At 36.6% G+C, this 18,593-nt stretch overlaps 1 protein-coding gene across 1 annotated transcript; it reads right to left on the minus strand.

The window, feature by feature from the left end:
- Positions 1-785: 785 nt before the first annotated feature.
- LOC131932206 (uncharacterized) lies at positions 786-10,416 on the minus strand. Its single transcript, XM_059289086.1, has 9 exons — positions 10,332-10,416; positions 9,842-9,862; positions 6,020-6,110; positions 5,354-5,472; positions 3,892-3,933; positions 2,981-3,080; positions 2,505-2,577; positions 2,042-2,087; positions 786-1,890 (listed from the first exon to the last, which is right to left on the minus strand). The coding sequence occupies exons 1-9, from the start codon at positions 10,414-10,416 to the stop codon at positions 1,781-1,783; spliced, it is 687 nt and encodes a 228-aa protein (XP_059145069.1). The 3' UTR covers positions 786-1,780.
- Positions 10,417-18,593: the final 8,177 nt, after the last annotated feature.

An 18,593-nucleotide genomic window follows, 5' to 3' on the forward strand; every position in this document is an offset into this window, starting at 1 on the left:
GCGACATTAATACTTCTGTCAAATATTGCAGGGACAAGTGTAGGGTACAGGCTACATTAATACTTGAGTCAAATATTGTAGGAACAAGTGTAAGCTATAGGCGACATTAATACTTCGGTCAAATATTGCAGGTAAAAGTGTAAGCTACAGGCGACATTAATACTTCGGTCAAATATTGCAGGCTATCAAAATATTTAACAGTGAACACATTCTTTGGCATGCGATTCGCTAACTATATTGATTTGTTGATAAAGTTGCCAATTGGCAATCATTAAACATATTACCAATATAGTTTTAAACTGGATCTCAGTTTTAAAGTTTAAAATGCCTCTTCATAGAAATTAGATAAAATATAAAATATTACGTCAAAGCAGACTAAACAATGCAAGTAAAAAAATACTTTAAAGTCTGACCCCTTAGTTAAGACTGAATTTGGCAGAATTTAATTATTGCACATATTTAATGAAACATAAAAACCGCATGGGCTTTAATTTCAAACCTTATTTCACATAGGTCAAAACACTGTTAAAAATATTTTATTTTGGTCAAAACACTGTTAAAAATATTTTATATAGGATAAAACACTGTTAAAATATTTTAAATTGGTCAAAACACTATTAAAATATTTTTAATTGGTCAAAACAATAGTAACTGAAACTACTAATTATTTTAATTAAGTTTTCCCGTCATTTCAATTTTGTATTGATCAAAAATAGTTATCGAAAAATAAAAAAAAATATAATTGAGTTTTCCCAACATTTCAAAATTATCGGAAGTTTTAATTACAGCGTTTAAAAATAACAATTTTGCACTAGTTCTGTTAATATAAAAAATGGGTCTTTAAGTGATTGTTTGATGAAGATTGCAACATAAATTGGCTGCGTGCACTTGTAAAAACACTTCCTGGGGGAAAAAGTGTTCGCTACTTGTTTGTTAATACGCGAAAGTACTAAAATAGAACTAGCTTGTTTAGAAATTGTTTCAGATCAAAGATTAATAATCTAACCGGGAAGAAAATAAATCAAGAAAAAAATTAACAAATTAAACATAAACATTTACAGTATTCCAAAATGACTTTCTAGATCTACTACTTTGTTACAGAGAATTATTTAACATGAATTCATTACAAATATACCTTCAAAAATGATAAATTATAGAAACAGTTTTAGATCAGCAACTTGAATCAGAATTGCATTGTAAAATTTCACAAAATTTAGATCTAATAAGTGCAACGAATGATTATGAAAGCAAAACAAAAGTAAAAAATAAAATACTCTAACAGCCAAGTGAAACAAAAAAATATGCAAAGCAGGACAAGCGTTAGTTGTCCAATAGATTATAATGCCAGCAATGTGGAGGCCTTTACCAAAATATAAGATCATACTCAAATCATAATGTTCTGTTAAATAGCATTCATTCATGTAACAAGTTTAATCAGTTAAAAATATACACACAATGTAAACGTTAGGGTTTTAAAATAACGACATAGTGAACACGCAGTATTTTCTGACTAGATATTTTAACAAAAACAAAACATCAGTGGTGGAACTAAAAAAACATAACCCACAGAAATATTTAACCAGGCATGTATTGGCCTAACCTGTACAGATAGGCCTGTTTTAATTCAAGGCATTAGAGCTTTTGTGTCACCTTGTCTTCGAGGTTTTAAGCCCGGCTGATTTGAGAATTAAATCTAGTAATGACTGGCTGTGGCAATCTTCACTGTGCTCCAGAAATTTCCATTTAGAATGTGACAAAATAAAAACAAATAAGCACTGACTTACAGAAGTCCCCAAAAGAAAACTATAACCGACACTGTAACGGTTCTTGAGCCAGTTACCATAACACAACCGTTATACGTATTGTAGCCTGGCATTGAGGCAGCATCGCCTGTAAAATATTTATTTGTGTTAGCACACCCAGTCAACTTACACTTTTATTTGTACACTAAAAGCAATGTACTTTTATATGTGGCAAACTGTTCATAAAGTCAGCCAAACTTATTTAAATAAAAATAAAAAGATAAAAAAAAAATACTTACTACATGAGATAGACTTTTTTGAAAATTCTTCTTCTTTTAAGCTTATCTGTTTAAGATATATATATATATATATATATATATATATATATATATATATATATATATATATATATATATATGGACATATGGGCCTTTATAAACTCCATTAAGAATTTAAGGGGGTAAAATGACGGTATGAAGATAACACACGTTTGAGAGTGAAAGCGATGTAAACCACGTGATCTAAGGATACATGTAACAAGGCGACAGCTGTCATTATGGGGTGGGGGGTAAAATGGGGGAGTGGGGCTTATATTAAAAGAACTCACGGCCTACACCACTTGATACAAAAATGTTCAATGGATTCTCACCACTTCCCTCTATCTTTATCTCCCAAACTACTTCGAAAAATTGTTCTCTTCAATACTTAGTTTTGAAAAAATGAAAAAAAAAATAACTGATTGACATGAACATTGTAACGTACCAAATGGTTTATTTTACTTTTATCTTTGCAACTTGTAATTTCAAGTAAACAGTCTCTGTATTTAGTTTTTATTCTGTAATTATAAAACAACAAAAACATTAGCTTTTTTCTCACTAGTGATAAAAGTAGGATGTTAAATTAACAGAAGCAAGAGAAAAACAGCAAACTAAAACGATAGAAATAATAATTGATCATCAGAAGCGTAAGTAGACAAACGATCTATGATTTGATTGATATAATAAAATACTTGTATGATACTATGCGTGATTCTCCTGTAGGAAATGTCTGCTTTAAACGTTTCATATTCACAATCTTATTGTGTCAATATAATTGCAAATTGTAAATATGTTCTGTGCATAGCCCTACCACACATTCAAACCTGCCCCCCACCCCTTATTCTGCCACATTTCACCCCTCCGTAACTCTAGCACCTATATAGTAAAGCTAGACAGGACAGCAGGTAAGTATATCCTTACCCGCAGTAAATCTTATCTTCATGTTCCTGGCCTGGGCCGCTGAGCTCACGTAGGTCATAGAGCAGTCTTTTGTTACACCTAGACACGGCATCAGTGCATTCTGGGAATATTTTTTCAACGGTTATATATATATATATATATATATATATATATATATATATATATATATATATATATATATATATATATACATATATATATATATTATGTATATATATATTAAATATATATATATATATATATATATATATATATATATATATATATATATATATATATATATTTAATATATATATATTTAATATATATATTTAATATACAATATAATATAATAATATAATATTATATATATATATATATATATATATATATATATATATATATATATATATATATATATATAAATAAATAAATAAATATATATATATATATATATAAGATTATAATGACTTTTCCACAATACTGTTTCCATTATTTATTACATTTTATCTACCGACTGTGCAAGTAACATTTTTTTATAGACTAAAGTTTTCAATGAACACCTGGCTTGTTGATCGTATGTAGAAATGGATACACGGAGAACGACTGGTGGCTTTCAACACTAGATGACAAATTGTTTAAAAATGTTTCTATCAATTCGATGTTTATTTTTTTCACATTTCTTCAAGTTTTAGTTGTTTTTAAATCTTTAAAAAGAAAAAAAAACGAAAAAAAAAGGAAATCAAACACAATTCCATTGATTATTTTAACGTCAGGGTATTTTATGGAATAAAATTTTGGGATTTCCCGAAATTACGTTATAATCGATCGTTATGGCAATGAACTCAGATCTTTGTTAGTTTAGTCCTGATGTAACACGCTACCCCCCCCCCCCCATTAACCGTGTACAATCGACCGTCACAGCTACACACCGTTTCGTGGTTCTGTTGTCACTGGGGGTTTCGCTTCTTTTGCTGAAATAAAACACAATAAATTGTTTATTAACACACCAATAACACATTGCAATAATACTGGGTAGGTTTGTTCTTGGGACAGACCTCTCACAGTATGACATTATACAACATAAGGCAACAGTATTTGCCATGTTCCTTACATTTTCTTTGATACGTCTAATTCTGATCATAAATATAAGAAAACTTCAAAAGGAAACAAATTTAACACAACTAAACGTAAAACATACACTAATAAAATTATAACCCCCAAACATCGAATACACATCCCCAATCGGGCTAATCCAATAGTTAACCCAAGCCCTAATCCTTAATCTGAATTTTAAACTAACTCTTTTTCTAACAATGACATTGTAGCTGTGTTTTCTGAGAAATCCCTTATAAAAATTATTTCCCAGAAGAAGAATAAAACTTTAAAAAGTTAAAAAATATTATTTACATAATGAATCTTTCTTTTTTTTTTCTTTTTTTTTTTTTAGAAATTCAACACGCCGTTATATTTCGAGTTTCTATCACATTATTTAAAAAATGAGTTAAACTTTGTTTAGTTGACAGAGAGTAGTTGTGGAAAACCTGTGACGTGCTGATTTGTTTTACTGCCATTTTATTTTGCATTTCCAAAATGTTCACTCTCTATAACATTTGATATCTTGTTTTGTTAAATAAAATTATAAAATTATTAAGACTAGTGGCCATAAAAACATTGGCCTACTTATACAATCTGAATATAAATAAATAAATAAATAAATAAATAAATAAATAAATAAATAAATAAATAAATAAATAAATAAATAAATAAATAAATAAATATATATATATATATATATATATATATATATATATATATATATATATATATATATATATATATATATATATTGAGAACATAAACCACATTGTATACTAACACCACCACGCTACCACCATTAGTACCTAACACCATCAGACTACCACCCCTTGTACTTACCACCGCCTGATTACCACTAAGTTACAACTAAGTTACCACTAAGTTACCACTAAGTTACCATTAAGTTACTACTAAGTTACCACTAAGTTACCATTAAGTTACCACTAAGTTACCACCTGATTACCACTGAGTTACCACTAAGTTACCACTAAGTTACCACCTGATTACCACTAAGTTACCACTAAGTTACCACTAAGTTACCACTAAGTTACCACCTGATTACCACTAAGTTACCACTAAGTTATCACCTGATTACCACTGAGTTACCACCTGATTACCACTAAGTTACCACTAAGTTACCACTAAGTTACCACTAAGTTACCACCTGATTACCACTAAGTTACCACTAAGTTACCACCTGATTACCACTAAGTTACCACTTGATTAGCACTAAGTTACCACTAAGTTACCACCTGATTACCACTAAGTTACCCCTAAGTTACCACTTGTACTCACCACATTCGACCCCATAACTCTGGAGGTCAGACTGGTACTCATGGATCAGCTCGTCCTTCACCTTGTCACTAAGACAGTGTTCCAGGTCCATCACACACCAGCGGAACTCGTTGAAAACTCTGGGAAAATCAGGATAGTGGGATTGTGGGATTGTGGGATTGTGGGATTGTGGGATTGTGGGATTGTGGGCATTATAGCTACTCACTCAGAGTATAGCATTAAATCAGGATTGTGGGCATTATAGCTACTCACTCAAAGTATAGCATTAAATCAGGATTGTGGGCATTATAGCTACTCACTCAAAGTATAGCATTAAATCAGGATTGTGGGCATATAGCTACTCACTCAAAGTATAGCATTAAATCAGGATTGTGGGCATATAGCTACTCACTCAAAGTATAGCATTAAGTTATGATTGTGGCCATTAGACTACTGCAAGAACTACATTAAATCATGATTGTGTCCATTATACTACTACGAGTATATCATTAAATCATGATTGTGTCTATTAGATCACTGCAAGCATAACACTAAATCATGATTGTGTCCATTAGACTATTGAAAGTATAGTATTAAATCATAAAATTTCATAGACGGCTTAGAAGCGAAACTACAGTAAAATACAAAATATAAAATAATAGAAAGCAAAGAAATCGCTAGACCAACCTGCAAGATTTCTCATTTTGATGTTCATTGAAGGGTGCTTCAATGTCTTGTGTGTACTTCTCCTTACACTTCTTCTCTTTCTGTGGGCAGTCTGCAGCAGTAGAAATTTCAAGGTGAGTTTTACATACCGTGTTCTCAATGGTAAATCTTTATAAGACTTCTGATAAAATTGTAAGTTCAGGGTATGGGCGTATAAGTGGGTGGAGGGTATGGGCGTGTGAGTGGGTGGAGGGTATGGGCGTGTAAGTGGGTGGAGGGTATGGGCGTGTAAGTGGGTGGAGGGTATGCATGTGTAAGTGGGTGGAGGGTATGGGCGTGTAAGTGGGTGGAGGGTATGGGCGTGTAAGTGGGTGGAGGGTATGGGCGTGTAAGTGGGTGGAGGGTATGGGCGTGTAAGTGGGTGGAGGGTATGGGCGTGTAAGTGGGTGGAGGGTATGGGCGTGTAAGTGGGTGGAGGGTATGGGCGTGTAAGTGGGTGGAGGGTATGGGCGTGTAAGTGGGTGGAGGGTATGGGCGTGTGAGTGGGTGGAGGGTATGGGCGTGTAAGTGGGTGGAGGGTATGGGCGTGTAAGTGGTTGGAGGGTATGGGCGTGTAAGTGATTGGATGGTATGGGCGTGTAAGTGGAGGGTATGGGCGTGTAAGTGGAGGGTATGGGCGTGTAAGTGGGTGGAGGGTATGGGCGTGTAAGTGGGTGGAGGGTATGGGCGTGTAAGTGGAGGGTATGGGCGTGTAAGTGGAGGGTATGGGCGTGTAAGTGGGTGGAGGGTATGGGCGTGTAAGTGGAGGGTATGGGCGTGTAAGTGGAGGGTATGGGCGTGTAAGTGGGTGGGTGGTATGGGCGTGTAAGTGATTGGAGGGTATGGGCGTGTAAGTGGAGGGTATGGGCGTGTAAGTGGGTGGAGGGTATGGGCGTGTAAGTGGTTGGAGGGTATGAGCGTGTAAGTGGGTGGGTGGTATGGGCGTGTAAGTGGGTGGAGGGTATGCAAGTGTAAGTGGGTGGAGGGTATGAGCGTGTAAGTGGGTGGAGGGTATGGGCGTGTAAGTGGGTGGAGGGTATGCAAGTGTAAGTGGGTGGAGGGTATGAGCGTGTAAGTGGGTGGAGGGTATGGGCGTGTAAGTGGGTGGAGGGTATGGGCGTGTAAGTGGGTGGAGGGTATGGGCGTGTAAGTGGGTGGAGGGTATGCAAGTGTAAGTGGGTGGAGGGTATGAGCGTGTAAGTGGGTGGAGGGTATGGGCGTGTAAGTGGGTGGAGGGTATGGGCGTGTAAGTGGGTGGAGGGTATGGGCGTGTAAGTGGGTGGAGGGTATGGGCGTATAAGTGGGTGGAGGGTATGGGTGTGTAAGTGGGTGGAGGGTATGGGTGTGTAAGTGGGTGGAGGGTATGGGTGTGTAAGTGGGTGGAGGGTATGAGCGTGTAAGTGGAGGGTATGGGCGTGTAAGTGGGTGGAGGGTATGGGCGTGTGAGTGGGTGGAGGGTATGGGCGTGTGAGTGGGTGGAGGGTATGGGCGTGTAAGTGGGTGGAGGGTATGGGCGTGTAAGTGGTTGGAGGGTATGGGCGTGTAAGTGGGTGGAGGGTATGGGCGTGTAAGTGGGTGGAGGGTATGGGCGTGTAAGTGGGTGGAGGGTATGGGCGTATAAGTGGGTGGAGGGTATGGGCGTGTAAGTGGTTGGAGGGTATGGGCGTGTAAGTGGGTGGAGGGTATGGGCGTGTAAGTGGGTGGAGGGTATGGGCGTGTAAGTGGGTGGAGGGTATGGGCGTGTAAGTGGTTGGAGGGTATGGGCGTGTAAGTGGGTGGAGGGTATGGGCGTGTAAGTGGGTGGAGGGTATGGGCGTGTAAGTGGGTGGGTGGTATGGGCGTGTAAGTGGAGGGTATGGGCGTGTAAGTGGAGGGTATGGGCGTGTAAGTGGGTGGAGGGTATGGGCGTGTAAGTGGGTGGGTGGTATGGGCGTGTAAGTGATTGGAGGGTATGGGCGTGTAAGTGATTGGAGGGTATGGGCGTGTAAGTGGGTGGAGGGTATGGGCGTGTAAGTGGTTGGAGGGTATGGGCGTGTAAGTGGGTGGGTGGTATGGGCGTGTGAGTGGATGGTATGGGCGTGTAAGTGGGTGGAGGGTATGCAAGTGTAAGTGGGTGGAGGGTATGAGCGTGTAAGTGGGTGGAGGGTATGGGCGTGTAAGTGGGTGGAGGGTATGGGCGTATAAGTGGGTGGAGGGTATGGGTGTGTAAGTGGGTGGAGGGTATGGGTGTGTAAGTGGGTGGAGGGTATGGGTGTGTAAGTGGGTGGATGGTATGAGCGTGTAAGTGGAGGGTATGGGCGTGTAAGTGGGTGGAGGGTATGGGCGTGTGAGTGGGTGGAGGGTATGGGCGTGTGAGTGGGTGGAGGGTATGGGCGTGTAAGTGGGTGGAGGGTATGGGCGTGTAAGTGGGTGGAGGGTATGGGCGTGTAAGTGGGTGGAGGGTATGGGCGTGTAAGTGGGTGGAGGGTATGGGCGTGTAAGTGGGTGGAGGGTATGGGCGTGTAAGTGGTTGGAGGGTATGAGCGTGTAAGTGGGTGGAGGGTATGGGCGTGTAAGTGGGTGGAGGGTATGGGCGTGTAAGTGGGTGGAGGGTATGGGCGTGTAAGTGGGTGGAGGGTATGAGCGTGTAAGTGGAGGGTATGGGCGTGTAAGTGGGTGGAGGGTATGAGCGTGTAAGTGGAGGGTATGGGCGTGTAAGTGGGTGGAGGGTATGGGCGTGTGAGTGGAGGGTATGAGCGTGTAAGTGGAGGGTATGGGCGTGTAAGTGGGTGGAGGGTATGGGCGTGTAAGTGGAGGGTATGGGCGTGTAAGTGGGTGGAGGGTATGGGCGTGTAAGTGGGTGGAGGGTATGGGCGTGTAAGTGATTGGAGGGTATGGGCGTGTGAGTGGAGGGTATGGGCGTGTAAGAAAATGGGATATTTTTCGAAGCTAAATTTTAGCCGCTATTTCGCGTTTTAATGGACGGTGTTTGTTTATTGTAATAAAAATTGATAAATGTACTCCATATTGACTGAGCTCAGTCTCAGTGTAAATTTGTTTTCAATACTAAAAAGTGCAACTATGTAGACTGAGGTGTGATGTTATCGTAAGGGAGGAGCGGGCCTGGCTTGCAATGATGACGTGTGACGCTGTGGAGGGTGGAGGGTGGAGGGTGGGGGGGCGTTTAAAATGACGTCTAAAAAGAGATGTAGGCCAAAGGTTAGATATCATCCGCGACCACATAAAAACACAGACACCATTCGCCCTGCACACACACACACAGACACACACACACACACACACACACATACCCAAACACATCCAGACGTTAGATTGTTCTGACCACTTATGTATAAGTTGTATCCGTAATTTGAATGAGTTTGTGGGCTGATATTATGTAGTAGGAGCTGAGGAAATTCGTATAATTAGCAACACTAGTTCTATTTTCACAATTCTAAGTGGTGCTGAGTGTGAGCTAAGAAGAGCAGACTGTCGTGTTTTGTGATGAGTAAAATGTGTTCTGTCACAAATAAACAACACACAACTGACGTGTTTTGTGATGAGTAAATTGTGATCACTCGTAAATCACACTACTGACGTGTGTTGTGCTTATTAAAATATAGGTCACTTGATTTCAAAGCACACAGAAAATATATCCTACACCCTCTCATACAATATATATATATATATATATATATATATATATATATATATATATATATATATATATATATATATACCCATACCCTCCTCCCACACATGACGTACATCCCACCCCCACACACAAGATTTAACCCACACAAAATACAATAAACTCGGACCTACCTTCAACTTCTATAGACCTATCTGAAACGAGGAGAACAACAGTATTAAAATTGTAATAAAATCTGATCTTCTCTGTGCAATCACTGCTACGATTTAGTGACTTTCTTCTACTAAACTCATCATATACTGTACAATATACACCCTGGACAACGAGATCACACGTGCATAGTGTATAGTATTAGAAAACCATAGTCAGCAAATCATAACGTAAAACATTTTGATGGAAGTTACTCGCATTATCACTTGCTGTATATATATATATATATATATATATATATATATATATATATATATATATATATATATATATATATATATGTATATATATATATATATATGTGTGTGTGTGTGTTGGTGGCAAAATATATAGCTCGGCCCTGAGTCTGGAATAGATAGCTATGCCTAACTTCAAATGTTGACAACATGCCGACGTGTATAAAGTACGTGTATTTTAAAACCAAAGTTTAGTTTTGTAAAAAAAAAGACTTACGAGATAACGAGATAAACAAAGCCAACGTTAGCAGCCATGTTCTAGTCGGGCTCACCGTTGTAGATACAGTCGTATAGCCAGACATTGCAGCTGGTCGAGACAAAGTTATCCTCACTCCGGCAACACCTGGGCTAGAGATTGTAACGAACGAGAATTTCCAAAACTCTAAAAATAGACCAGAGTGAGAAACACAACCCAACAATGAAGCTTTTAGGTTTTCCGATAAAATAAAATCTGGGGCCCGCAACGACGTGAAGACGGCTGAATTAAAACAATAGCAAGTGCTAAAACGGGCGTTAATTGTGCCGAAAGGAAAAAGCATGAAACGTGTGGGTATTTGTTTTTATTTGTTTCAATTTTCATGAATATATGTATTGCTAATGGTTTCGAGATTTATAAACGAATCAATGTCAAATAATATTTTCACTTAATATACCTAAAAATAGATATATTTTAATAACAGTAGGCTCGAAAAGCTAAATCAATTAAAATGTACATAATAGGCCACACAAATTTCAAAAAGTTATTTGAAATAAATTGTTTTCAATTTTGGTTTGTTTCGTACTTGGTTTATCTTTATTTTTAACTATATACATCTTCTTTCTTTTAATAAACAACATTAAGAAAATATTTACTGATGCGTTGAATAAATAAAGCGGGAGTGATCTCCCTTGAACTTTCTCTAATATTCTTACACTAGCTGTCGGTATCCATACACGTGAGCTATAAGCCTATGTATTTTAATGTTATACTTTATTGAGAAAAATATTTTATAAAATAGTAATTGGCCAAAACGCAATGTGCTTTACTAAACGTTGAACGATATTAGTGACAAAGATAGAAATAACTAAATAGCAAAAAATCCGAAACATTAAAAATAACATAGGTGTAACAACATGAACTTCATTGTTGTTATTGTGAGTTCTTCAATATACTCACACGAGCAACAGTAGTTGTGAAACTATAACTTTATTTACACTTTATACACTACAGTGAAATGATGAATCCATTGTATTAGTAAATCCATAGATAAACAACTAGTATAATTTGGTATAAGTACAATCACAGTCACGAATCAAAGTGACGTAGTGACATCCTACATTCACAATCACAGTCCAAGCGCAAGCACCCCGTTCACCTTTCGCTCTACCTTTTATACGGTCCATTCTCTCCCCTTACGTACATGAGCGATCTCACCCAAAAGCATGGGAAAATACATGACGAGTCGCTCAGACAGTCCTTCCGCTAACCAGGTACTCTTCATTCATGCAACTTCATGTAAAACACAATATAATATAAACATACCTAATTATACAGTCTGTGACAATAGGCTACCAATACATATTAGAAAAACCAAATCATATACATTATTAGTCAACACAACACCATATTAAATGCACACACTGATTAACAGACAAATGATTCCGTTAAAACCCAGCTGTTCAATGGTATTCATGTTATTTTTAAAATCTGTATTATTTGCGGCTGAGAAAATTGTATACATTTCATAGCGTATGTCGAGATAAGTACATTTATAGATCTAAATCAAATTTGAATAAAATAGTTTATTTCTTTACATTCTAAAATCGGAAGATGACGCCATTAGTTTTGTGTTCTTTCGGTAGTTTAAACATGTGGCATGTGACGTCATTGTTTATTGCGTTCTTGCCACAACAATGAACACTTTTCCGGTTGTATAATTAAAAATGTGTTTCTATATTCGAATATGCCTTTATTTTTATTTTCCTTCTTTAAATAAAATTTATTTTATACATTTAAAACATCCGACATATTATTTTCAACAAAAGTCCGTATCTTTAAGTTCTCTGTATATCGCTGAACATACATAGACTCAAAAATATTGCGGACACACACACACACACACACAGAGGTGCGCACATGGGCTTTTATATATATTAGGATAATACTAATGGGGATGGCAGCTTCAGTGCAGTCGGGGTATAGACATTTACACAAAAAAAAATCACTTTTCAAATACTTTAAATAGAAAGAATTTCGAAGAAAAAGAATTACGCATCAATTGAACAGCAAATATAATAGTGTGGAACATTAGTAGTTTATAAAAAAAGATAGAGGAATCAAGCTAAATATAAATTCATATGCTTTTTTTGAAAAAAAATCGAAAATACCGTTGTCCTATTTCCGGTCACCGGAAATTATTCAAAATTTGATACAAACAGATTTTTAGGGCTGTAAAATCTCTTCTATCTATCACAAACAGTACTCAAGTTATAGGCTTTTGAAAAACCAACATTAGGATAATTTTTACTTCCGGTTACCGGAAATTGATGAAAAGATTTCGATCTCTTGCACGATTACAATACTTCTATCATATTTCGTGCACGAGAAAGTAAGAATGACGAAAACATTTATTATCACCTCTAAACTTCCACAGAAAAATACGTATGATGCTTATAATAGCCACATATCCACGGCACACACCCATGTTCTACACAATCAGTACATACTTCATCTTGACCGTTTGAATCATCTACTTTAGTTCTGTTCAACGACTTTTGTCTTATCATCGTTATCGTTTCAGCAGGTGTGTTTGTCAGTGTATTGTGCGTGTGGTACGTGTGCATATGTGTGCATGCATGCTCTTCTATTGCAAGCTGAATGAGGATATTAGAGGTGGTACAATTCTTCTGTATTCGAATAGATTATTCTACTGTGTGCATGCATGCTCCTCTCTTGCAAGTTGAATAAGGATACTAGAGGTGGTACGTTTCTTCTGTATTCGAATAGATTATTCTACTGTGGTGCAGGTCATATCTCAGCCACCTAATTGTAGAAGTGAAATATTAAAACCGATTAACAGAGCAGAAAAAAATATGACTACCTAAACTCACTAAAGTTCTGGATCAAATAATCGACAGAGTACCAAATGAAACGTGTATTTAGTTACGGGTCTCTTTGTCTCGTGTGTCATTAAACATCAAATTTGTACTTTGATCAAGAAATTTCGACTTCCTATCCCCTTGACTATTCCCTCTCAGTGAGACCAAAACTTGTGAGCCTACAAATTAATAAATCATCCTACCTGATGCTAACAATCCTGGCCTAAAAACAATATTGTTTTGTCTGACTTGTCTGTCTCTTTGAACCATTCATCTATTTGTATGTCCCTGCGGTGTACGATGTATTTTAATCTTATAAATGGCCACAGAAGTTTCCCACAAATAACATGTATAAATTTCGCTGCCCCTGTGCAATCGACTTTTAGTTTGTCATCTATAAATTGTGTTTAAAATGACGAAGGTTTCTGAAATCATTTCTACAATAAAAGCCTTCCAAAAAAATTGAAAAAAAAATCATAAAAAACGTTTTAATAACAAGCTTTTATGTACTAAATCACTAAAAAGTAGAAAATAAATTATACACTACTATTTAAATTACTATAAAGAAAAGCGTGGGTTACTTTAGTACTTTAGTAGGCCTAACTATTGGATACCTTTACTAATATTTGAGAAGAGACCCACGCTTTTCTTTATAGTAATTTAAATAGTAGTGTATAGTTTATTTTCTACTTTTTAGTGCATTAGTACATAAAAGCTTGTTATTAAAACGTTTTTTATGAATTTTTTTTTTCAGTGCTTTACATGTTTTATTTACAATAGTGTTACATGACTAAAAACCATTGCGCGCCTACTGAACGTGAGGGTCTTCCTTAACATTAGTAAAGGTATCCAATAGATACTAAAATTACCCACGCTTTTCTTTCTAGTTATTTAAATAGTAGTCTATAATTTATTTTCTACTTTTTAGTGCATTAGTACATAAAAGCTTGTTATTAAAACGTTTTTATGAATTTTTTTTCAGTACTTTACATGTTTTATTTACAATAGAGTTACATGACTAAAAACCATTGCGCTCCTACTGAACGTGATGGCGCAGCCATTGAACGTGATGGCGCAGCTATTGAACGCGATGACGCGTGTGGTGTGGTTGGATAGATATGCCTACTAATTCGGTCCGAATTTTAATTAATTCATAACAAATTAATTAGGCATCCAATTAAGTCAAATTTAATTTCAGATTGCACTGTCTTCATGTCTTGACCCACGTGCCAAATGTAAATCGTATCGGTCAAGTAGAAGTTTCCGAATTTTCACTCCGGCGTTTCGATCTAGACAGACAGAGGAAGTGAGTTAAATAAAAGCTTGTAAAAAAAAGATATTCACGAGATTAAGAGAATAACTTAAATTAAATTTGAAATTAGATGCTGGGTCGATCAGATTAACATGGAAAAGCAAACGGAGAGATAGAGAAACAATGAGACCGAGAGACAGGTAGACAAACACACAGGCAAAAAGACAAAAACATACACGTAGACAAAAACACAGACAGACAGAAAGATAGACAGACCGATAGACAAACAGAATGTCTGACCTGGACATTCTGACCATCAGATCACACTGAAGGACGTCGCTAGTAATTACAGGGAGAAAACCAGTTCACAAGATGAAAATATCTGCAAGCTTATTTTTGCTTTTGGTAGTCACTATAACCACATGCTCTGAAGGTGAGAAATATAAATTATCAACTTAACGTTAACGTTTGCAACTGATGTGTTTAAGTTTTTTTTTACAAAACAGATTCACCCTAACTAAAAATTGAAAATAGTTATACGCTTACTGAAAGTAAAGGGGTCGGCGTGGTCGATTCGGTAGAGCTCGTGGTTGCCAAACCGAAAATATCGAGTTCGAACCCTGCTGGGGACAGCAGCTCTTCCAGGAGAGACAACTCCAAAACCATACAACTGCTGCCTGGTAACTTGTTCTTGGTTGGACAAAGGCTATGGAAGCAAATCCAAAAAGAAAAGCAGGCTGATATCGGAGTCAATGGCCTCAAATGCGCATAACCAGTTGACACGTATCCTTAATTGTGATGGAGGCGTGGTCGAGTCAGCCAAAGCTAATGGTTGATAAATTCGAAAAAGTCTCGAGTTCAAACCCTCTGGCAGATAAGGCTCGATCCCCTCCAACACTAAAAATAAAGAACGAAGAAGAAGAAAAAGAAGACTGAAAGTAACAATATAATAAAGCGACAGTGATCTCCCCTATAACCTCTCATACTACAGTAAAAGGGATGGGACATTCAATGCACTCGGATAAATAAAGTTTGTATTATTATTTTTATAATCTAATTGTTCATATTATTAGTATAGTACTAGTCGCCTGGCGCAGGACTTGCACTGGCCTTTGCGAAAAACCTTTCTTTAAAAGAACGAGACGTGTGTTTATTCAGCGTTATATATCTGGCACTGCCCGGGTTTGGAAATGTATTAGTATTCCAATTAAACATCTATATACAAATATCGACGTTGCGAAAATAACACGTAACCCTAAATTTATCTTTAAAATTAACCCTAACCACAATCAATCACAACCAAAATCAAAACACAAACACAATCATAAACACAAACATAACGCAAAGGTAAGGCAAACACAGACGCAAACACAATCACAAAGGGTACACAAAGACACACACTGACACAGACACAGACACATACACACAAACGGATGCAATTGCAAACCCAAGTTTTTATGACTCGATAACGCTTAAAATTTCAGAGTTTGATACATCTGAATTTAGAATAATCGCTCGATTAAAATAAGTCCCATTACTCCATAGGCTATATTATGGGTTCCAAAACTGGGGATCGCAACCCCCCTGGGGGCTTTCTGGGGGTCGCCAATGGGTAAACTAAACCCTAGCAATGGAAAAAAAAAACATAAATATTTAGAAAAATATCTGAACTTCGGCTTTACTAACATCAGTGGAAATTGAATAGAGAAAAAACAATGCGTACTGTGCGAAGTTGTTCTCAGTCATGAGTCTATGAAACCTTCAAAAATAAAACTTCATTTTGAGACAAAGTCAGTGAACACACCAATAAAGATATTGAGTTCTTTTGTCGGCATGAAGCTAATTGCAAACGTCAGAGACTTGATCGAGCAGTAAGTTTTCACCAAGAAAACACAGCATTAGTGCAAGCATCATATGATGTCGCATTAGAAAAGCAAATAAAACTCTCGCACAATAGGGGAAAATCTCATCAAACCCTGAGATTTCAGTGCAGTAAATATGCAGCGAATATAGATGTCTAATTATGCTATTCAGCGGCTTATAGCAGACTTGTCCATTATGTTAAAAACTTATTTTGAATGAAATCAAGTTTTTAACCATTGTTTGTTTTTCAAGTTGATGAATCAACAGACATGAGTTCGTGTTCGCAGTTGCTTGCCTTTGTGAAATATGAACACTCAGATGATAGCAAAGAAAAGTTGCTATTTTCTGAAGATATCATCGAGAAAATAATTATTTTTTTAAAAACTGGATGATTAAAATGGGAAAACGGCTTTGGCGTTTGTACGGATGGTGCGTCATGTTTGTGTCAAAATCAGGCTTTCAGAAAAAAGTAAAACATTTTGCTCCCTTATGAAGGAGAATCCACTGCATTATTCACAGGTATGCCCTCGCCAGCAAGACTCTTCCGACTCCATTGCTAATAAAAATTTGCATATTAAATCTGGAGCCTTGAACACCCGTCTGTTTTAAGGACTGTGAAAAGACAAGAATAAAGCCACACCTCAGCGTACATATTTCTGTCTTAAAAAAACATCTATTTATTTCTATAAAATGTTCTGAGTTTGAACATAATATGAATAACAAATGGGTTATGCTATCGTCAAACTAATAATAACGAATTAGAACCTATCGCGTGTATCGTGATTTCACGTTGTGCATTTTCTATGAGGGCGAATTAAAAGGAAAATAAACCGGGAGTGATCTCCCCTAAACTTTCTCGAATATTCTTATATAACTTGGAATATAGACATGATTTTTAATTACTTAAACTTTTAATAATAGAATAGAATCTCATAGAAAAAATAATTGCGCACCAAGCGAACACCAAAAAAAAATGTGCATAATAGTGCGCAATATTATTAGTACTTTATAAATTTACATGGGTTTTTTGAGAAATCGGCAATAGCGTAAATTAGTACTTCCGGTCAACGGAAATTACTCAAAATTTGACAGAAGGTAGAGAATTAGATCTTTTACTTAAATGTGAAATTTCATTTATCTATCTGAAATAGTACTCAAGTTATAGGCTTTTGAAAAATTCAAAGTAGAAAAAGTACCACTTCCGGTTATCGGAAATCGCTCAAAAGTTAATACGAATCTACGATTTTGATAAAATACTTATATATGAAATTTCATCAACCTAGCTGTAACGGTACTCAAGTAACCGTGTTTACACACAGACAGACAGACAGACACACACACAGACATACGGACAAGATTGCAAAATTATGTTTTTCCGTATCAGTGAGGTGTAAAACGTGGAGATTTTTAAAAATCTCGATTTTTTTTGCACGATTACAACTTTCTCTATACTTCGTATAATCGAGAAAGTATAAATGAAAATTGACATGTATCTCAAACCGTACCACCCGCATGGAAAATATTTTACTATTATCCCGGCGTGAAAACAATTTTGGGATATAATTTACTTATAGCCAGCTTAGGAATATTAAACTACGCTAACATTATTTTAATATAAATTATGTCCTAATTTAGATAATTCTATTGCAAAGATTCATAGAAATCAAGGAAGGCATTATATAGTTTAGCAAAGAAACTCATAATTGGCAAAGATTTTTTATCTAGAGCAGGGGTCTCCAAACTACGGCCCGCGGGCCGGATGCGGCCCGCGAAGTCCTCTCATCCGGCCCGCGGAGATCTTTTTGTCCAAGGAAAAATCGTTTGTTGGTGATGGCTGAGGAACTTTGCACAGAAAAATCAAAGACATGCCTGGAAGAAACTGGCCCCCGAACTGAAATTTGATAGGTAATGCGGCCCTCGGACTGAAAAGTCTGGAGACCCCTGATCTAGAGTATATTTAGAGCTAGATCTACAATCTACGGACGGATGAAAAATGACATAAGCTTAGTGTATCCGTAGCTTTAGATAAATTCCTTGTATTCTCAAATAAGGTGATCTGTGAAGCTAAACAGCAAAAATGTATATCAAATATTTAAGGATTGAAATAGTTTAATAAAGAAACTTAATTATTTATTGTGTTTTTATTCTTGCTTTTTTTCTTTCTAATTAATTTTGGTTTTAACATATCGGTAGATATATTTGAATGTATTGCATAGTCAAATTAGAAGAACAGCCCAGCGCATCTTATTGAAAATTGATAACAGTGTTGGAACCTAATAAGAATAG

The sequence above is a fragment of the Physella acuta genome, unplaced genomic scaffold (genome assembly GCF_028476545.2).
Source record: "Physella acuta isolate Inbredline_101_S28 unplaced genomic scaffold, ASM2847654v3 ptg002111l, whole genome shotgun sequence".
Taxonomy (NCBI): domain Eukaryota; kingdom Metazoa; phylum Mollusca; class Gastropoda; family Physidae; genus Physella; species Physella acuta.

Excerpts from the sequence above, each read along its gene's own strand:
- LOC131932206 (XM_059289086.1), bottom strand. The coding sequence starts at position 10,416 with ATGTCTGGCTATACGACTGTATCTACAACGGTGAGCCCGACTAGAACA. Across the intron at positions 6,111-9,841 it reads TAGGTCTATAGAAGTTGAAG|ACTGCCCACAGAAAGAGAAG; the intron begins GTAGGTCCGAGT and ends CTACTGCTGCAG. Across the intron at positions 2,578-2,980 it reads GAAGATAAGATTTACTGCGG|AATAAAAACTAAATACAGAG; the intron begins GTAAGGATATAC and ends TTATAATTACAG.